The 22,318-nt window shown below is 47.7% G+C and overlaps 1 protein-coding gene across 10 annotated transcripts; it reads right to left on the reverse strand.

The window, feature by feature from the left end:
- Window positions 1-7,844: 7,844 nt before the first annotated feature.
- On the reverse strand, window positions 7,845-19,697 carry LOC6501922. Of its 10 annotated transcripts, none has more exons than XM_032452243.2 (7): window positions 19,450-19,692; window positions 17,035-17,199; window positions 14,198-14,305; window positions 9,604-9,965; window positions 9,234-9,354; window positions 8,950-9,171; window positions 7,845-8,856 (listed from the first exon to the last, which is right to left on the reverse strand). In XM_032452243.2, exons 2-7 carry the CDS (start codon window positions 17,176-17,178, stop codon window positions 8,791-8,793), a joined length of 1,023 nt encoding a protein of 340 aa, XP_032308134.1. In that variant the 5' UTR covers window positions 17,179-17,199; window positions 19,450-19,692; the 3' UTR covers window positions 7,845-8,790. The 10 variants fall into 10 exon arrangements, 7 of the variants coding, with proteins under 7 accessions (XP_032308134.1, XP_032308133.1, XP_032308137.1 ...); XM_032452242.2 differs by having other exon boundaries at window positions 9,234-9,369; XM_032452246.2 differs by lacking the exons at window positions 7,845-8,856; window positions 8,950-9,171; window positions 9,234-9,354; window positions 9,604-9,965 and adding exons at window positions 11,038-11,502; window positions 11,709-12,052.
- Between the last annotated feature and the right edge of the window lie 2,621 nt (window positions 19,698-22,318).

Consider the following 22,318-nt stretch of genomic DNA (forward strand, 5'->3'; position numbering starts at 1 on the left):
CGAAAAACTGAAACTGAACCGAGGCTGTGAGCCAAACTTAAAGTGAACTCGTTGAGAATACGAGCGGTGCGGAACCTGAGCGAGACTTACTATATGGGCTTGAGAGAGCTTGGAAATGAAAAATGAATTTGGAACGTCGGACTGGGACCCGTGTGGGGAGCGGGATGGGCAGGGGGGCTGGCAAACAAAACCAAAAACAAACATAATCTAAATATGTGTGTTGAAAACAAAACAGTCCAGTCCGGGCCACCGAATCTCGGACTCGAGGGGCCGACTGGGGAAGTGGAAATATTTTAATAACGATCATCAGATAGCGACGCTCACTGAATCGTGAATAGGCTCCAAGCACTCGAAGAAATCAAACACTCAAAGCCAGAACCCTTTCCCTAGACACTTCTCGAAAGCCCGATCCCAATGAGCAATTAATAACAATTTAATGACTCCCAATGATTGTTCCGAATTAGCGAAGTGCTCCTCATCAGGAAATAGGGCCTAGCATAGCTTTTAAGTCGTACTTTAAAATATGAATACATTGTTGTTATCTCCGAAAATCGTCAATTAAGTCGGCCTGCCAGAAATTGCCTCCATTGCCGTAAAACCCGGGCTTTATTTTCGACTTGAGTGTTTGCGATTGTTGTAAAGTGTTTTGCTCCGCGAGCCTGAATGTTTTTGATTTTATTGGTGTTTACGTGTGAGTATGACGGGTGTGATGTCATCACTATCGGGAATTGGCCGGGCAATTATACAATCAGGCCAACGCATCGGGCATTATATAGACGCATATTGCCATTAAGGCGGTCGGCGGAGGTTGGGTTTTTTAATAATTTCGCATCGTTTTTTCGGCTTTGGAGGATAAGTCCCCGCCATAAACACACAGAGCGAAATAAAATCGCAAATTGACAAAGCAAACTGGCCTGGCCTTTGCTCTATTAATTTGTGTAAAAATTGGTTTCAATAAATAAACACTCCGGGTGAGTTTGCATTCGTTTTCGGTCCTCAAATGTTTACTCGGTCGTGGATGGACTGGACTGGTGGATGGGGGGCTTTATCAATTTATGTCAGAGAAGCAGAGCCGGGGAGTCGGAGGTCGAAGCTCGCAGATAGTCGTCTTTGTTAGATTTAATTCGCTGGCGACATCGACGTGTTATCCCCACCTATTTTTCTGTATTTCTCGCTCTGATCCGACGTAGCCAAGGGATTTGGCCTGGGATTTGCACTGGTTTTTGGTTATGGCTTTTTGTGTTTTCGGCTTTCGGCTTTGGGGTTTGGGTTTTGGGTTTTGGGTTGGGCCGGCTAATGGGCTAACAATTCGGATGACTGACTGGCCGAGGGTCACAGCGTGCGGTTTTATTTGCTTGGCACAAAATATTATATTCAATTAAACCCCCGGCGGTGTTTGTTATGATTTGATGAAGTGGCTCGACTGGAAGGCCTTCCTCGGGAAGATTTATCGAACAACTCCGACAGTTTGGATCACAAGAAGACTTCGAGGGCATCAATGCTTCGGCTAGAACCGGCGGCAACTTTCTCTTCCCAGTTATTTGTACATATTTATCATTTAACCCCCAAAGTATGCAACTTTACAAGCTCTGGAATTCGATGCAATATCATACGAGAGGCGTCCAGAACTACAATCCCATATTTTGTTCAATGTTATGTAAAGGAGGCTTAAATCGTTATTTAATATTTGTCCATTCATTAAGCTGGACTACAGGACTGCAGGACGGCAGGACTGCAGAGATCAACCTCAAAAAACGCCCCGTGGAGGCTCATCGGCGGCAGGGCGGGATCAGACAAACAATAATTAAGTAACAAAAATACTGCCTTTTGCAAATAGACACACAAAACAATGCAAAATGATTTCACAATAAAATGAAATCAATGGATGTGGGCGGGTGTGGCGGGGCTTCCATGAATTTTATTTATTTTTATTATTAAACGTGTAATCAGTGAAAAGTAAACAATAAAAATTGTGTATTTCACGCGCTCGCTATTGGAATTTAATTTTTATTTCCGCATGGCCTTTTCTCTGCAAAGTGCAAGTGTGAGGGTCCTGTGTGCGAGAGTCCTGTCTGTGAGAGTCCTGTGTGTGAGTGTGTAATATAAACCAATTAAACACTCGCCCAATGAACAAGCAGCCACCAATCCTGCTTGTTAAGTATGATTTTCAAAATGGTTTCGTTTCGCGTCACAAAAAAGGTGGCAAAAAACGCGTCATAAATAAACTTAATACGTAAATAAAAACTTTATGCGAAAACCGATAATCGAGGTCCAGTGATAAATGAAACATGAGGAATCTGCGACCAGCGAACAGAACAGGCCGCAAAGGAAACCTGATAGCCTGAGCACTCCTGACTTTCAAGGCATTTAAATAAAGCCAACTCAACAAATTCCCTTAATAAATATGACCACATTAATGAAATCAGACGAGCACCCACAGTGTATTTTACAATTACGGCTTCACAACATTCCCTGACACACGATAATCGAACACAACTGAGTTTTCGGATGAGAATTGGCGGAGATATAGCTATGGATATGGGCCATATACGGAAATCCAGCATTATGGAGGGGATCCCCCACAGATAAACGAAAAATTTCAAAAAAAAAATGTTCTTTCGGGGTTTTGATGCAAAATGACTGGAAATCGATCCACAAATCGTTTAAGGCATTCCGCTTATGAATCGGATGAGAATTGGCGGAGATATAGCTATGGATATGGGCCATATACGGAAATCCAGCATTTTGGAGGGGATCCCCCACAGATAAACGAAAAATTTCGAAAAAAAATTTTCTTTCGGGGTTTTGATGCAAAATGACTGGAAATCGATCCACAAATCGTTTAAGGTATTCCGCTCATGAATCGGATGAGAATTGGCGGAGATATAGCTATGGATATGGGCCATATACGGAAACCCAGCATTTTGGAGGGGATCCCCCACAGATAAACGAAAAATTTCGAAAAAAAATTTTCTTTCGGGGTTTTGATGCAAAATGACTGGAAATCGATCCACAAATCGTTTAAGGTATTCCGCTCATGAATCGGGTGAGAATTGGCGGAGCTATGGTCTTCGGTTGGAGCCATATACCGCGGTTCTCATTTTTGGAAAGCAAAAAATAGTAAAATTTATAAAAAAATGGATTTGAAATTTTACATTCGGGTTTCAATGTAGAGCGATGGAAAATCAACCCAGAATTTTAAGGTATTAAGGTATTCCGCTTAGGATTCGGATGACTATTGGTGGAACTATGACCATAGTTTAAAGCTGTCATGCCATATTTTCGATTTTTAAGAGTCCCCGATTTTTGAAAACATTTTCAATGTTTGGCGAGTCTGAGTTCTGAAAGTACACTTTTAATGCTGCTGTTTTTTTGCGTCGTTAATCGATTAATTAACGTCATGGCCGGGGTCATAATTTCTCTTTTTTTTCTCTAATTAAATGTACAGCATATTTGAAATGTCCGGCTCTGTCATTGAAATTAATCGCTTCGGCCCACACCTCGTCCAGCATACGGCATTGTTGAAACCTTTTTCACAGTATATTTTTTTGCAATACAAGGGGGAACAAAGGTCGCCAGAAATATCGACTTGGAATTCCAGCTGCCTTTGGCTAAGTCATAAATCCAACGAAAGCATAAAAATTGCATATGGAATAAGAATGCGAAAAAAATGGATGGGCAAGGAAAACACACAAAAGTCGCAAATAAAATTACGTGAAACAGTCGCAGGCGAGGATGTCGAAAGCAGTCGGAGTACATGCATATATCTGTACAGATACCGAGTCCAGGATCCAGTATCCAGTATATATCCCGCTTATATATTATATGTATTTTGCATGTCGCCTAACATATATTTGTTTGTATTGCCTGTGCCCGTAAACGTATTTATATGCTGCTTTTTTCTGTGACGTTTTGGGATCATTGCATGGCTGAAAAGCAGGGGCGGCAGGCGGCAGGCGGCAAGCGGGCTGGCAGGACATGGAAGGGGGTCGTGGAAGATGAGCCAGGCATAAAGTCAATGATGCACAAAACTACCAGAAGCTGGAACAGAAGTGGCAACAATGAAAAGGCAGAAACCCTCGCCAGTTGGAAAACCACGAAGCGGAATGGCGTCTAAAGGATTTCCAATTTTAATTTTAAACCTGGTGTGAATACCAGGTACTCGGCTAGGTTTGGGCTCTTTGCTTTTCTCCTCCGACCTGATCTATCGAGTCGAAGGAAAGGGTATATCCCGGCACTCTATAGCCGGCCTTTGTGGACCGAATTCGTTGAAAATTGGAGAAGCATGGAGAGATGTTCTGGCCACGTGCACATTGCGCATACGCCTCGTCGCACAGGGGCGGGCCGGGGGACGGCAGTGAAATTGCTTTACCATACAAGTATATAAATATACACATAAATATCTGAAAAATATTGTTTAATGCAGCATCCCCTGCCATCTCTCCGCCCCGCAGCCTCGTCAGAATAATGGATTAGCCAGAGACCCGAAAAGGGACGCCCCACTGAATGTCAATGTCCCGAAGTCCTTAAGAATATTTTGATCGATGATTGGTGCCTGGCTCACGCACCAAGCAGATTGACTGACTGCCTGCAGCAGAGATTGACTGACTGAGTGACTGACTAACTGACTCACTGACTGACTCAGTCAGTGAGTGTCTGCTAGAGCGGCTAACAGGAGCCAGGAGACCTAACAAATGACGTTGGCAAAACAAAAGATTCCGGCCATATCTCAGGCGCCCTCTGTTAAAGTTTTGTCCAGGAATCGTTGGGAAGTTGGTCTTCCGCCAAAGGAGGGCACGCATAGATAAGCGGCGGGGCAAAAAGTTTTGATTGAAATTAATAATTTCCAATTGGTATTTAAGGTGGCTCTCCCACACTCCCAACTCCTGCCACAACGAACGCCAGAAGTTGTCAATTTTTTCCTAGTCTGTTGACCAGGAATAGAGTCCTTCGAAGCCTCCCTCTCTTGACAGGACAGTGGAAAAAAAATCGGAAAATGAAACAAATAGGCGCAGGGATTAAAATATTCCCAAAGGAAAATATGTCCGTACACTAGTAGGATTAGTCCTGCGAAACAATTTTTAGGTGATTCTGTCAAAGTTTCCTTTAACTTAACAACCGCCATTTCACACATCCTTGGCCACCATTTTCGACTGTCCTGGCAGTCCACAACTGAAGTCAAAGTGTCCTGGCATGCCTCAATTGGTTTTCTGCTTGTGTCCTGGTGTGTCCTTGCGCCGGAATCTTCAGGACGGGCGGGATATACAACAGAAACAAAGCTGGTGGGGTCAGCTGCTAGATGGATGAAAGTTTCCTTTGCTTTTGGCGGGTCCCTGCTCGTGGGTCTGGGGAAGAATCCAGGACATATGGCGTGAGACTCAGTTCAGGCCATCGCAGGATATCGAGCCGTCAATTCTTACTCTCAATTGTCTGTGTGATTATTTTTAGCTATGAAACTTAAATACATTCTGAGGCAAAGTGAAAAGTTTAAGGGTATTTTCCTCGGTGTGGCTTCAGTGTGCCACTCTTGTCGTTGTTTATCGTGACATATTCGGGGGGAGAGGGGGCTGTGGGGGAGTGGAGCCGCCTGCGGATGTACGCCTGTCTTTGGCTGGTTTCCTGTTGCCACTTTGGCCGTTGCAGTTCCATAAGCATCTCCATCTCGATTTCATTTGCCTGCTGCTTAGGGAAGGTGCGGGAAGGGAGGTGGGGGAGTTGTCCTGGAGAGAGGGGCGGCGGGCAGGAGGCACTGGCCATGGTAGGGCATTGAAAATTTCCAATCAAATTCAGCCAGCGTGAAACCAGAAATTCGCCCAAACTCGCTTCACGCTGCAGTTCTCAAGATCCTTGAGGGGCGAGAAAGGGGAGCCACCGCAGGAACACAATTTCCCATCCAGGACCCACAGCAGAACACTTGAAAAAATGCTGCACCGCATTGCCATTTTCATTTCCTCTTGTTCTCCTTGTAATAAACTCTCCAAACTTTTCATTTGGTTCTGCAAGATCCTGAAAATATTTAAGGCCTATAAGGAGTATAGATTTCCTCTTTGGGCCAACGGTGCGTAAGTGCAATCGGGATAGCTGGAGGGAACTCGCTTCTGCGGCATACTCTTTGGTGGATGCATAAGCAAACTTAAACTGAAGCAATAAAATAAATTATAGTTTTAGAGAGAACCATCGCCAAAAAGGAGAAGACCAGCAAGGGACTCCTCCGGCGGGGATGCAATGGAATTGTTTCTCTATTCATGCCCCTTTTTAATTCTATTGCTATTCTGGTTTTTGCCACCCCAAAGTCCTGGCAACGATTTTTCTTCCCCTGCTTCCTTGGCGGAGCCATTACTTTTGCTTTAACTTGCACTTAGCCGCTGACAAAGCAGCTGCAACTGGTTAGGAGTGGCGGGAGGCGAGATCCCAGGGGAGCGACAGGAGCTGGGACACTGCGCATCATTACTCTTGGCATGAGTTGACAACTCCTCCCCAGCTCCACCTCCCCATGCACCTCCAGTGTATTGGCTGCCATTTTTGGCCAGCACCAGAAAAGACAAATATTGCACATGTCACTTCGACGTGAGCGAGTATGATGATATGTCGGCCCAGTGGCAGGAGGCAGGAGGCACTATCAGGCTGCCAAAGGCGATATTGAGAGCTTAAAGCTGGGCCTGACACTCCCAGGCATATTTAAGACAATCTTTTGGGTCAACCCGGACAGATTTGTTTATCAACTGGGGGGCCTGCTAGACTTTCCATTAAAAAGATTTGTTCCTTGGCACAAATCAACCATGATTTACCGATATTGCCGGCTCCTGCTCCGCCACTGCTGCTCTCGCTGGGCTCCTCCCACAGTGACTCCTTCCGATTCCGAATTGACAACTCGGAGACGGCTCGGGCTATGACTTATTCATGTCAACCGCTGACAAACGGCGTGGGCCTGCAGATGAAGCAGCCAGACTGGATTGGTGAAGGTGAAGCCCTCAATCAGGCGCAGATTCACACATATATCTCCGTGGGCTCCACAGGAGATGCCATTTGGCTTTGGCATACTAATGAACTGTCCCACGCACCGAACTGCGGGAGGATCTCCTCTCGCAGTCCCTTGTCCTTGCAGAGTCCCTGATGCTCGTCTCAAGTGCCCATATATCTCGCCGACAACAGTCAGCAGGCAGGAGGCAGCAGGCAGTAGGGCGCTTAAATTACACTAAATCACAGCCAAACAAATTGAATTTTAAGTTGGCCATAGAAAACCCGCAATGCAGCCGCCTTCTGCAAGGGAAATCACTTGAAAAGGAGAAAAATCTGGAAGGCTGGATGGGCTGGGGGTCCTTCAGTCCTGGAAACAAAGAAGAAGCGGTGACCGGTGCGGTGTCGTTGCCAAAATGACGAAGCGTTCCCCTTCCGTAGCTTTCCCCACTCTGTCTCTGTCGCCCTCGACCAGGTGTCTTTCATCTTCATCTTATTGTATTTTTCTCCCAACCACAAAAACCTCCAGGACCTCCCCCAGGAGACATTAGGCTGACAAACAATGCGGCCACCCGGCCACCCAGACCCCCCTTTCAGCATGTTAATGGCCAGATTGATGCTAGCCAGCCAGCACTTGAGATTCCAGCCCAAAAAAGCTGAGGGGGCTGAGTGAGTGGAATTTCAAGAGGGAAAAATCAGTTGGAATCAGAGGGAAATATGCAAAAGCGGAGGGGAAGCTGGGCAGAACACTCGGACCGGAAGCCAAGAAACTCCGCTTTCGACGCCGCTTCAGGTGCTCGAGTGAAATTATGCAACAAATTATGCAAGTCCTTAGCAGGACTCTGGCACACCTGGAATTTGGCAACGGAAATAAAACACACTTCCTCTTATATTACAAACGATTTCAATTTTATTCTATACAATTTTTCAAAAGTTTTTACTTAGCTAGGCTACGGAAAATCTTCTTAGTGGGGAAACACAATTCGCTTAGAAGTAGTAGTGGGGCATGAGTTTAAGGCTTAAGGAAATCGAACCAGTTGCATTATTCGTAATATCGATTCAGTGTATATATGGGCTTGTGTGTTGAGTGCTCTTGTGTCTGTTTGTGTATACCTTGTCGCCAAAAACACAAACGGAGTGATAGGGATACATTTAATTTCGATTAACTGATTTTGTGAAAACGTGATTTTCCTCGCCTCGGCATTTGTCTGTTTCGGTTAAAATATTTAAAAATAATAGTAAATAAAACACCACAGTCATGATTTTTAATGAAAACCAAAGTATACACAAAGAGGTGGAAACCCGTTCCGAACCGGGACCGGAAAAGTTCGAGGAAAAGCGGAGGAAAATTTGCAAAGGCAAAATATTTACAAAAGTGCGAAGAGGAAGCTCGGAAACTCATATTTGAGAGACGTTTGTCGTTTTCTGCTTGTGACGATCATCGTTGTTTTCATGGGTAGGTTCATAAATAAAAATCCTCCATTGAGTTTGTTTTGTTTAATATAATTTTGCTTACAATTTTATGTTTTGTTTAGGTTAAAATTAAACTAATTGTATTTTGTTTAAGAATTGTCTAAAGTATAAAAAAAATGATAGTCCAAAGGGGTTCTTGTTCGATCGATGTGCAAATTGTTCAGTGTCGGTGAGTGTACGAGATGTCGGTGACAGATGTCGATAGAGATAGATATAGCAAGGGTGAGAGAGACAGGGAGAAACGGGAGAAAGTGGGGGGAGAATAGCGTGATCTGCTGCTGCTTTTGACTCCGAGCAAATTGAGAGTGACTTGACTAATTTGGGCGAGGGCGTGACTTGTCGACTGACCCCTGACCTTTCTTAAATCAGCGCCGTTATGAGCTTGGCCTTGAAGTTCACGAACTTCTCGCTGGTGGCGGCCACGCGCTGAAAGAGAGAGGAGGAACAGGTTAGCACAAGGGGCAACATCCAGACATTGGGGTGCCTCGTGGCGACGTCGCACTCCAACGGATGCCTTACCAGTATCAAGTCCTGGACCAGGTTGGCCAGACCGCGGTTGGCCAAGACCACGAGCCGGGTCACGGGCCCGGGAATGCCCTCGGTGTAGCCGTCGGCGTTCCGGGTGGTGTCCCCGTCAGCGTCCGCGTCCCCTCCCAGGCTGGCACTCGCACTGACACCGCCTCCGCCCACCGAGTTGGCCGCCTCATCGCCCTGCTGGGTCTGAACGCTGCCCGAGAAGAGCTGCGAATAGGGACGGGGTGAGCTTGTGGGACAGTGGGGGACCTCTAGTAGGCAGTACTCACCCGCACCACGTCCAGTAGGAAGTTGCCGGAGCCGCCGGCACCCAGGGCATTGCCGCCGGGCGCTCCACCTGCTCCGCCGCTGGAGCCTCCGGCCAGACCCGCTCCACCAAAGCTAAGGAATCTTTTGAACAGATTACTATTTTTTGGGGGCCATTCCGAGTGATTGGATTGTTGTTTTGAGAGTGGAATGTGGTGGTTTGTTGTTTGTAGTTGGTTGAGATTAGTTCGTTGTAGGTTTTGTGGGGGATTGAAAAGGAAAGTGTTGAATAAGTGGATTGCCGAAAGTTCGATTATCAATTTTTCATTTGAGTTGGGGTGGGGCGTTTGAGTTTATGCAAGTAAGGTTTCGTAAGACTTCCCAGTTACTTACCTCTTGTTGCGATCGTCCAGCTCGGCAGTCTCCTCCGCAGAGTCGAGGGTCAGCTCATCGATGGCTGGGGACTTGGACTCCGAGAGCTGCAGGTCGTTGGTGCTGAGGGTGGAGGAGGCCGAGGAGGCCCGGGAGCCGGACAACTCGTTGTTGAAGCTCAGCTGGATGGGCTCATTGGACTTCAGGGGAATGGGGACCTGGGCGACCTCCAGCGAGGAGCCGGAGGATGAAGAGGACGGGGACAGAGAGGCCACGGCGGCGGCGGCTGCTTCCGCCTCCTTCACCTGGCGCGCCACTCGGATCGTCTCCTCCAGTTGCTTGTTGATGGCCGACAGATCGATTTGGGTGTCGCTAGCTCCGTTCTGGGTTTCCAGTTTTCACCGATGTGTTCGTTGGTGAGTTTTGAATCGATTTTGTACCAATTTTGTAAATTTCATGTGGGTTGTTAGGTGTTGGGTGGAGTGTGTGTGGGTGGGGCGAGAAGGTTGGGGGAGTTGGGGAGGATAGTGGAAGGTCGGGTGCAAGGAGCGAGGAGTGGCAGGATAGGAGGGTTCAGAGTTCAGCAAACAGCCCAAGCATAAAAGGCAAAGCGCGGGAGTCGGCGACGTGTTATGTGTTCGGATCAGTGTATTGAGATTCGAGTTGAGTCGCATTCGAATTCATCCAAAAATGTGGGAGGTCCCGACAGAATGTTGGGTTAGGGTGAAAAGGGGTGAGTTATGTACGGTGGAGACATTTAGGGTGGGTTTTATTTTTGAGTTTTGTCGATTGTTGCGTCGATCGATTGGTATTGATTAATTCGATTGGTTTCGATTGGTTTCGATTGATTGATGACGTGCACAAATGCGTTTCGATGTATTTGTGTATACATTTTTGGTCGGTTCGTTTATTTTGATTTTAGGTTTGGGTTTAGGTTTAGGTTTAGGTTTAGGTCAGTTATCGGTGGAGCGTTCGTTGTTTATCGATCAAGTTCGATTCGATTTGATTGATTGGTGGTGAGTTATTTGCATTGCACAAATCGAATCGGGTTTTAATGGAACATGAAAATAAAGAGAAAAATACAAAAATAAGCAAAGAGAAAACAAAGGAGCGAGAGAGCGCACAGGAAGAAGGATAGCTAGGTCTAAGATCCTTATTAGTTCATTATCGGTATTCGGTAAGAACTCTGTAACTAGTCATTGCTTCTTATTTTTGCCTCTTTTTCGGGAAAATGCGAGACTGCGAAATGAGTGCGGAAATGAGTACACCGAATATGCATGAATATTTATTCGAATGCTGCTGAATGGATGAGGTCACAGAGGGAGAGTAGAGAGTTGACATGGGAATGTACAAGTGATTTTTGTGAGTGTAGGTAGGTACTCAATCTGAACCTGCTCGGGAAGAATAGCGGGAAGAGATCTCTATCTCGACCCGAATTTATCTAGAGTTTGAGAATCTGGGGTGGTTCCGCAGTAGTCACAACGGGCGATATATTTGAAAACGTATTATAAAAGTTCTTACATGGCTAGTACAATATATGTGTAAAATACGGTTATCCTCTAAAACACCTACTAACCTAGGTAGGATGATGTGCGCATGAGAAAGTGGAAGGATTTGTACAGGAGGAGTGGCTAATGGGGATTCGGAGCAGAGGAGGAAGAAAGTGGAGAAGGCGGAGAAAGTGAGACAGCGTAGAAAAGAGGGAAAGATAGAGCCGGATAGGGCAGCGGATGGTCGATTTCATAGGGATAGTTCATGTTCTTGGTGTGTGCGTGAGTGTGCTGAAAACCAGTGTGTAACCAGAAAAGTAATTTCAAAACAATCAGTGTGGGTTAACATATCGACTTGATTTAATTTTCCGTAAACTTTGAATTATTTTTGCTTTGGGATTGTGTCGGGGGCCGCTGTTGTTGGTGCATTCTGTGCGAAGAAATTTTGGGGAAAGAGAAACCAATTTTAAAAGCCAATTCGTTCACGGCGTAGCTCGAATATCGGCCCCGAAAAGCCATTTCAATTTGACGATATCACTCGCTTGACGGAAGGACTCAAATTGAGACATCTTTTCGGGCGACACTTCGTTCTGTGGGCTGTGGTATCTCACAGTTGTTGTAGCAAATGAAACGCACATTTCTTATTGACTTGTGCCCTGAGGGACCTAGGTGGACTCGGTGGTCGTGGTGGTCGTGGTGGTGGTGGTAGTGGAGCTCTTCTCCGCCGCGTCGATCTCGTTGTCGTCGTCGGGCTCGAAGGTGGGCAGCTCGATGGTGACGCGGGTGCCGCTGGAGTCGCTGGAGGTGCTGGTGGTGGAGCCGCTCGAGCTCGAGCTCGAGGTCTCGTCGTCGTCGAAGTCGGCGTCGAAGCTGGTCCTGGCCGCGTTAGCGCTGTTGCCCTGAATGGCGGTCCGGAGGACCGTTGGTCCCAGGGTGCGGAGCAGCTTGGAGATTATGCGGTTGGCTTGCTCGTCGATTTGCTACAACAACCACGAATGGGGTGGTGCGAGTTTCGGTTCAGAACGGGCGGTGCAAGGTGTGGATTATTAGTATACTTTTACTCAGTTTTCGGTTAGGTGTTCAATGGGAAGGAGACCTACGAGGTGGGATCGTGAGTGAAGGATGAGTTCTGAAAGGGGAGTTCTACGGTTTGGGGGTGGGGGGTGTAAACCACCTGGGAACCATTTACTGAACCGATGAGGGGGGAGTTTCGATTGGCCCTGATTGTGTTTAAAAATAATGCTAGTGTGTCTCTCTATCTTCTGCAGCATCCATTTGTGACAGTGTCTGTACTGGGATTGTTCTGTTGTGGTGGGTTTGCCTTTTAAATCCTTGGTTCTAGCCTTTTCTGTCCTTTTCCTCGCGTCCTTTTTCACTTTCAATCAAAGACGGGCAATAATTTTGTTATGAGGTTGTTGTCAATGGTCGGGACTTCGGTCGATGCTGAGCTTTCTGTCGCTGTTAGATTGTCTCTGGTTGTGATAAAATAATTGGTAGAATTTAATAAACGATTGATATCAGCAATAATGTTTAACAATAGAGGTTCGTCGATGCTGTTGGTGGGATTCTGGATGGTGGAGTCTCGTGGTGGTTGGGATAGATCGGTGACAGAATCAGTATCAGTAGTGGTGCTGATTGCTGTCGATGGAGTTGTTGCAGATGCGGATGCACTCGTGGTTGATGGCTCCAGGGAGCGCGGAATCAGCTCTAAGAGAGCCTCCACTGGCGAGGAGGTGGTGGTGGTGGGTATGGTGGGGTTGGAGGTGGTGCTAGTGGGATTACTGGAGCTGGTACTTGAGGTGGTAGTTTCTGGAGTTGTTGTCGGTAATGGTGGCGGATTTGCGGAGCTACTGTCACCTTGGTTTGCAGCTTCCGAGGCTTTTGGGGCAAAGGTCGGCAGATCGATCTTGATCCTCGTGCTCTCGTCCACCTCATTGGCCTTCGCGCTGACCGCGCTCCTCGTCGCCGGGGCACTGGGACTGGCACTGCTCGAGGCACTGCCCGAAGACCCGCTGTCGTCGTCATCGTCATCGAAATCGGCGTCGAAGTCGGCATCGAAGCTGGAGGAGGGCGTGGTGGCGCGCCCTCCGGCACCACCAGCCGCAGCCCCACCCCGGTTTCCGGCCAGAACACTGTTCAAGAGGCCCGGTCCGGCCACGCGTATTACCTGGGCTATAATGCGATTGACTATCGAGTCGATTTCCTAGCGAAAGATCAGCGAAATATCAGCAAGTGCTTTTTACTTTGTGTCTGTTTGTTGATTTTTTAATGGATTCTTTGGTGGTTCTGCCGTTTGTAGCTTTTGTGACACCACTCTTTACCTCATGAAATGTTGGATGCGGTTCGTTGTGTAATCTCAATTTGCTACTCGTTAGTTGACTGTTCGTGATGATCTTGGCCAATTCGGAGCGGTATTCTTGTATTTTTTACTGAAAACTTAACGCTGTAATGCTGTAATCGATGACGGAGTCTGTGTTGTGTGTGGTTTTGCAGGTTCGACATATCAGGGGGTTGTTCAGTGGGTGGGTGGGGTATGCTCATTACAGGGAGGTGCTAGGGTGCGTGCTAGTTCTGGGAGTTCGATAGAAGAGACATGGAACATGAGGGACACGGGGTTTTCCGGGACACCGATTTTGGTAGAAGCCAATTTGGTTGGGAAAGAAGCCTTAGGGTAGGGGGATTGTATTTCTCGATTAGCGCTCCTTGGCGAACTCCCCATCTGGCTCAAATCTGGTGAGGTCCTCGGGAAGGCTATCGTAGTCCTTGGAACCGGTGTCCATTGCGGTGCTGGGCCCGCTCTCGTCGGAGTCTGGGGCCGGGTTCCTCGGATGAATACCCCGGTCGAAGGCCGGATTCAGGACCGTGCCGAGGACAACGGGTCCCACGCTTTGCAAAACATTATTCACTATCCGATTGATCTGCGTATTGATCTCCTATGTGCGATATATGCAAGGTTCAATACTCTTTTCTAGAAACGGTTTTTCAGTTGGGGGACCTAGCCTCAAGGAGAGAGACCTAGCTAAGAGGGTCCAGGTGACTGGTTATTGCTCGTGTGGAGATATCAGGGGCTCTGGATGGTTTATGGCAAAAGAACATGTATGGGAAGTTTCTGGTGGGAGACCTACCTTGGTGATGTCGGGGAACAGCTCCCGCAGCAGTCCAATCGTCCTCTTGTTCCGATCGGCAATCATCTGCTCCTGGTCTTTGGCGCCCAGGGTGAGGACGTCGATTTCCTGGAAGAGAAATGGGCAAATTAGTCGCCACGAAATGAATATAATACAAGCTCTGGCTTATTATTAATGCTTAAACAACTGTATACGTCTGTTGCATAATCTGGCCAGGCCAAAGAAAAACATTAAGTAAAACAAAGGTGCCCACAAATTGACAAAACTTTCACTTTAGACAATGAGTAGCCCCTGGCTGCGGCTCGCCCTCCGGCTCTTTCGTCCGACGCCACTGTCATTTCAATGGTAATCAAGTTCCAAGTGTAAATTGTAATTTTGCAGTTGTATTTTTCGTGGCTACTTTTGGTTTCAGCCAAGTGCAGTGGGTGGGTTGGTGGGTTGTTGGGCTGGTGGGCTGGCTGGCTGGCTGGCTGGCAGTTGGTGGTTCAATTTGCTGTCCGCCAAGAGGCCAGAGAGGGCTTAGAAATGACTTGGCAAAAAGTTGTTAACGCTAATGGGCAGTTGCTCCCTACAGCGACGGCCGAAACAACATCGGCCCGCCTTCTAAGCTGCAAAACTATTTCACAATAAATTTTTAAATTGCATTAAAATTGCATTTAGTGGGTGGCTGGGCTGCGAGTGGGCGGGGGCAACAATCAACGGCACGAGTCGCCAACTAGCAGGGAGCAGCAAAAAATGTATAAAGGCCACCAGGTGCCTGGGATTCTGAGAAGCACAATCTAATAATATGGCATAAACACTCTAACAATTGCAAAAGTTTCCGACGTCCTCAGACAAAGGGCAATAGTGCGACAGTATCGGTCGACAGGAGAGATATCCTGCCAGGATATTTACTCGAGTTTCTCTTTCTGTTTCCCTGGGCTCATTAAACGGCAAGGGAGTATGGATTGGAGCCCGCACCTCCTTAAATATTCCTCTGCCGCCTTATGGGTTGTTCTATGGGTATTTGAATGCCCCGGGGGCGGGTGCTTTGCAGTGCTTAATTGACTCAAAAGTCGGTGCGGAAGTTGACTTTTACTCGCGGGCGGAAGTCAGCACAGGCGGCAGCAGTGAAAAGCATAATGATCATCACGACGGCTGCTGATGAGGAGCATAATATAAACTTTTGCTAGTTTGGCCAACAAACTGTTGCCAACTCGGTTGAGCCCTTTACCTCTGGCGCCCCCTCGAGTGTTCATCATATTTTAAGCTGTCTGTCAGTGTCAGTTTAGTGCGACAATTGTTTTGATATGGCGCAGAGAGGGGTGAGTGGAGTGGAGAGGGCCTGGGCCTCGGGCTCGGGCCCGGGCCCGGGCCTGGGCCAGAGACTGCTTATGGCAAAAGTTACGTTTTATGGGATATCTTAATGAAATTTAAATGAGTTCCAGCACAGAAGCTTAGAAGCTGCCTCGTGGAAAACGTCATCAAGGCGATCGCTGTGAATTTTAAACAGCCTTCTCAGAACTCTACATAGTTTTCTGTTTTTGTGCTTAGTGCCAAGGCGGAAGTAGGGGCACCCCGCATGTAGAATCGGCCGATAATCGATTGGCATAAATCATCGGACTGGAGCTCCCACTGGTCACGCATAAATGCATATATTTACATGGCCGTGAACAAGTTCTTGCTGTTTCGAAGCAGAAACGATGGTTCCATCTCATCACAAAAGACCAGAGGTCATTGAGACATTTTAAGCAGCCCGAAAACACGGGGGAGTAACAACAAAAGCCCCTCGAAGTGCAAGTATCGACTTCATTAATGTATTACATCTTTTTGGGCCATGTTTTGACCCAGTTTCGCTTTCGGCCAAGCCACATTGGGAAACAAAAAAACAAGCCCATAGATGTGTGCGAGTTTTGGCTTTGATTGTATCATCTCGGGGAGGTGTTAAAAATCTTGTTTTGTAAATATCGTCTTTTTGGACAACATAATATCGGCTCAAAAATGTCAGCTTGGTATTTAAATGGGTTTGAATACTTTGGAGCCGAGCCAGTTGCCGAGAAACATGCTAATTTGTGGCCACATTAAAGTAAATTGTTTCCCGCCTCCCACACCTTTTAACCTCGCTGTCGTGGCTCGGAAAAAATCATCTTCACCCCTTTTAATTGCCGAATACGGAGTCTTTGGTGCCAATTTGGTGCCCAAAGTGAAAGCCGCGGAGTAGAGTGCGGCCGACCAGTCTTGGTAACAAATGAAGTAACAAATTAGCACAAGGGGCCTGTAGCCAGGGTGCTAATTGGTCGACAGTACGATGATCGAATGGGACTTTGCATTTCGGACTCTGGGGAGTATTTGGGGAAAAAATGGGGAACTGGGGAACCGACTGTCTGCTGGCAATTAAGTAATTAAATAATAGATTCGAGAGGGTTGCTCAACAGAGTCCGGTTATTGGCCGGCCAACACAGCCCCACTGGTTACTGACTACTGCCTAGTGGCTGATGATGAAAAGCGTAAAGCGAAAAGCCAAAATCCCAACAGTTAAGGAAACAGGTAGCCAGTGTGCCAACTTCCTTGGAACTGGTTCAGGCCAAGAGGCTGAGTGGCCGAGCGGCTGAGTGGCTCAGAGACTGAGTCTCGCCCCGACTGCAGATCAGAGATCCAGTCACGCTAGTTCGGCGGGCCCAGAGACCCCAAAACCCGCATTTGACCAATACAGATACCAATGCAAGCTAAAAGCCAAAAGTAAAAGGAAGTTTCCGTCAAGCTGTTGGCCAGGCCAACGGGTTTTGAGCCCCGCCAAGTCGGAGCACTCGAACGTGGTCGAAAGGGCTGTTCGGGTGGAGGTTACCTCCAGCACTCACCTTGCCATTGGCCAGGGGGATCTGCAGGACGTCCAGCTCCTGGTTTCCGGCCGGACTGGGGAGGGGCACTGCGCTGATGGTGACCAGGCACAGGACGCTGGCCAGGACCAGCGCCAGGAGTTGCTCTCTGCTCAGTTGCCTCATGGTGTCTGTGCTCTTTTAGTTCTGAAACGAGATGGATGACGGGTTAGGTTAGTGTTGTGGAGGGTATAATGCACAAAGACATAAATCGGAGCAAGCCACCCATTGGCCTCTCGTGCTTGGTTATTCAAAACACCGTAGTTCAACGCCTAAATATTTTAATCCATAAATTCGGAGACCTTCGGCTGCGGCCATAATTTGTTTGGCTTATTGATTCACTGGCCAGTCGTTTTGGCCAAGGTTCGTCTACGGCTCTAACGATAACTGTCAATGGCAGCCAACGGCTTTGGCCTGCAAGTCGCTAGTCGCTTGTCTTTTGTCGCTCGTCGCTTGTTTCTGGTCAAGTTTAAATGCTGAGTATTTCTTGGGCAACGCGGCGTATGAGTAATTTGTGACCACAAAGCATCAGCCCATTCATCAGGCCCCGAGGGGCGAGACAAAAGAAAACACGGCTATTAGAATTATGCAACTTTTCACTTTTTATATTCGCCGTTGTCGCTGGCTGCGAATACTTTGCCTGAATTTTTAGTGGATGCGTTTTGTTTCGTGCTGCTTCTCGGGCTGTAGCTTCCAAAAGCTCCGCTTTTGTTTAAAGAAATTAAAGGCCGGGTGGGAGGACGGGGCGGAAGCAGTGACGCTGACGCTACAGGTGCGACAGGCGGGGAGGGTGCGAAAAGCAAAACAAGATCCGTGAAGTCGCTCAGCAGCACACCCGAAGGAAAGCTCTAATTGGAGAAACAGCGCACTGAGCAAGAACGGCGGGAGAGTTCGTTTTGGCCTCAACTACGGCTACAGGTTGTGGAGCTCATTATTATCTGCGTCTCTATTTGCCTTTTAATCAGGAAACCAGGCAACTGCCAATTAAAAGCGCTAAGATTCTATTAGACTTTGATGTGTGGGGCGAAGGTGAGTGTCAGAGGGCCCGGAGTGTCATCGTTTGGAAGTCAAGCAGCCGGAGCTCCCAAGCCGCGCGATTAGTCATGGGTGTGGATTCCAAATTCTGGATTCTTTCCTCCTCCCTTTCTTCTGGGAAGAAGGGCTGACTGCCCTTCTTCTGCTGTCTGGGAAGAAAGGGCAACACGCGACAGCGTTGGCCATCGAAGTGGCCTAAGTAGGGCGGCCGAGAGCCGAAGACTCGACAGAGAGAGGTGTGCAGACGGAGAAAGAGATGGGGAAAGAGAAGGTAGAAAGAGAGGGAGCACCGGACTGGCAACAAGCAGTCAGGCTGTTATGTCATCTTCCAGCTTTGCTTTGGCTTTTACTTTCAGGTGAGCTGCCCTCTCGCTCCCCGCCGTTCGCGCCTCCTGCCCGGACCCGATGATCCATTTGCTTCTATCAGTTGTCCCGGGTGATCGGCGATTAATTATCGACAGTGCAAACGTGACTTGACAGATTCGGGGAGTTTCTTTGTGGTTTGCAGACGGAACTGAGACTGAGACTGAGACTGAGACTGAGGCCCGCTCGTTACATTTGTAGTTACACTGCATTATTACAAGCACGGTACGAAATCATAAAACGAAAATCAACTTCTGGCATTGAGTGCATGTCGCAATTAAAAGGAAAAAACAAAAAACAAAAAGCAAAAGCCAAAACAACGGCAGTAATCAAGGCTTGAGTGGGATTTTTGGGACATTTCGAAACGGCAGGCCCAAAAAGCGCGCTCTTAACTGGGCCAAGAGTGCCGTGACAGTCCACTTGTTTCCTCTCCGATCAGATCCCAGAATAGCCGGCTGGAGGACTCCCCACTTCCCAGACTTCTTTCGGACAGCCCTTTCGGACAGCCCAGCACGAACATCACAGATACAGAAACAGAAAAAAAATCAACAAATAATACGCAGATACAGATACAAACGATCTCTCGAAACGCAACTTGCAAATTGGCAATCAAAACGATTTTGTGCAATAATTGGGTAATGCAAGAAAATGAATGTTCAAAGTGGGAAATTGAGCCAATATCGAATAGAGTTCAGCACACGCGTCGTATTTTGGTTTCGTTTTTTAGTTTTTGGTTTTCGGTATTCGGTATTCGGTTTTCGGATTTCGGTTTTCAGTTTTCAGTTTCTTGATCTTTCTTTCACAAAACTTGATGAATATTTTCGATTAGCACAGCAAAAAATATAGCAAAAAAATGATGGCATTTCAGAAAAGAATTCTTCGGGGCGTCAGTTTCTTGGGCCAGATACTGTGGTTCTGGACTTGGCGGCTCGAGTCCTCGCGAGGGGCTCCTGGGAGCCTAATCTTAGTCTTTTCCAGGCACTTGACGGGAATACATACGCGTTAGTTAACAAAGGCGTCAGCTTATTGGTTCGGATTCAGTTTGGGGTTTGGTTTGGAGTTTAGTTGGTTTGGCTGCTAAAAACAACAACAGAGATACACAGCCCAAACAAAACAAAGTGTATTTCGGATGGGATCGAATGGGATCGTGTGGGACTGGAGCTGACTTGGCTGACTTGGCTGCTCTCAGCGGTGTCTGGGCTGTTGGGCCTGCACTTGATTACTAACGTGATTTTATCACACACAAGCCACTAAAGCTCGAGACAAAGCGCGCGTCCGCCGCTGGCTTCGGCGGTCGGCGTTGGCAGCGGCGCTGGCGCTGGTGTTGCCGCTGTCGCTGCTCAACTCCGTCGGCGCCCAGCTCGACACCCGCCCCCTGCCCCGCCCCCGGCTCAGCCTCTCGCCGACTGCGGGCTGCAAGCCAGCTCGAAACGAAATCGAAAGTGAGCCAAGTCGAGCTTGAATCTCGAGTCGTTTCGAGCGGGCCTTTTGAGTGGATTTCGGATTCAGGCTGCTATTTTACGCTACTGGCTTTTCGGCTCCTCGGCTCTGCAGCTCTCTGCCTTTGCCTTTGCCTTTGTTGTATTTCATTTCTTTAGTGTTTTTTGCCAACACGATTACGCGAAAAGTTTCCGCTTCGTGACTGCTAACTGAAGTCTGCCAGCCATCAGCTGGATGCAAAATGCGAATGCAAAAGTGGCCAAGATGCCAGCGGGTCGTGTCCAGGATTAGAGCCTGTTTTATTATTATTTCTCGCCATTTTGTTATTTGTTACTTGTTACTGGATACTTGTAGGCGGCTTACACAACACCTTCCAGCTGCGCATCGTTATGCCTGCAATTTTTGTAGATATTCAAAAAAAATCCCATTTCGCTGCTGAGGCATTTGGGAAATCCGCCTCCGAGAGTAGGTCACACATTGCGGCGATGGGGAATGGAATACCTAACATACTCATCTCGGATCAGATCGGATCGGCTTGGCGATGTTCGAATTAATTCAGCCACGAATCGATTTACCTTCCGATTGTTCCTTCTGATACTAGCCACGAATTTTAAGCCCAAGGTTCGGCACCACGAATTTCCGTCTTGTCATGCTGGCCATGCACTTTGTTCAAAACCACTCGATGATAATCATAAGCAGAAAACCTTCGGATGGACACAAAAGCGGCAAAGCACCAAAGCGTCGAAGCTCCAAAGCATGCTGCCAAACAGAAACCCAAATAGCCGAAAACTGACCAACCGCAAGGCACTCTCGTCGAACTGTGGTTAGCGACGGTTATGATTTGTTCTTGAATGATCGATCATGAACTCAGAGGTGCGAGTTGGTGCGAGCCACCAGCGAAGATGGAGCCCCAGGCTGACCTTCCCCAGACGGCAGGCAGCAGGTCTCGGTGAATGGAATGGTGGGCTAGGCCCTCGGCCTAGAGTCGGAAAGGGCCCGGAAAATGGGCTAACCGTTTTGTAAGCCATGTGAACCGGAAGATGCACTCGCCCCTGCTCAATGTCAGTTCATCGGAGCGCTTCGATTTGATTATTGGCCCAATACCGCTCTTTCGTATCATTTCTGGCACTGCCTCTGCCTCTGAATCGCTCCACTACTTGTTGTTGTTTCGATTATTGATTGGGTTGTCGACTGCGCCTTACCTTCGGCGGCGTGCTGTCGCCGATCCGCTGAGTAAACGCACACTCGCACTATGTATCTGAAGGATAACCGGTGGCCGGTTGCCGGTGGCCAGTTGGGAGCAGATCTGCTGCCCTGGGCCAGGTTAACGGCCAACGGTCGAGCAGAAAACGGCAGAAACAGAAACGGCAGCAGAAACGGCGGACAGACATGCATGGCGAGCTGCACGTTACTCATACGCCCCGTAGTACCAGCTACCTGGCAGATTGGGTATCTCGCTATTGCAAAAGCCAAAGCACGAAAACCAACTCGAAAATCAGTCAGCAAGTCTGCTAAGAAACTCACTAAAAGTTGCATGCGTTCGAAATCAGTTTAAGGTGAATTAGATTTTGACAAACACACAGACAGATACGACGGCTTTTTGCATATGGAAAAAAACACGGCTAAGCCACCAGATAGCTACAAAACAAGGTAGATAGGTCGGAGCTATGAGCTCGACTATCTGATACCCGATACTCCCCTGCAACTTCTCTTAGAGTCTTCCCTCTAGTCTAAATCTTGTGTACCTCGCGCAGAAGGACTGGGGGAGTGGACAGACGAAGGGACCGGCTAGGTGGATCGCAACTTCTGCTGAGACTAGTCAAGAATATACTTGGCTCATGGGCGGTACAGTATACCCCTGTACTCAGCGAGTACCAGGTATAAAAACAGCAAGAAAAAGATAAATAAAATTATGAAATTTGTCTCTGCCGTTTGGATCGTCTGATTTTGCATAAGCTGGTTTTGGATTTTATTGAGTTTCTTTAAAAGGGATTGCTTTAAAAGATTGTCTCAGATACAATTGCTTAAAAGCAGGCAATCCTGATCCCTGCATATCCCTATCCCCTGGTTCGAATCTGATTCGTCAGATGCATCAATTAATGCCGGCCCCAGTCGAGCCGGATCCGGTGGGGGGTTGCCGACTGCATGGCTGAATGATTGAATGACTGAGTGACGGAGCGACTGTCACTCCACTTTGCCGTGTGCCCAATGGGGCAATTAAATGTAAAGACATCGACCAAGTGCCGGGGCTGAAGTGGCTGAGCTGTCCTTTGGCTTGATGGAAGGCCATAGACAATAACAAGGTTTTTTCCACCAGAGTGCGACGTGGCGAGAGAAAAAGCAACACCAAAAGCCATAAACAGATAGAAAAATTCAGAAATTACAGATTCAGATGGCTGACACAAAAAGCTGGTAGCTTGTTAATTAT

The sequence above is a fragment of the Drosophila ananassae genome, chromosome XR (genome assembly GCF_017639315.1).
Source record: "Drosophila ananassae strain 14024-0371.13 chromosome XR, ASM1763931v2, whole genome shotgun sequence".
Lineage (NCBI taxonomy): Eukaryota > Metazoa > Arthropoda > Insecta > Diptera > Drosophilidae > Drosophila > Drosophila ananassae.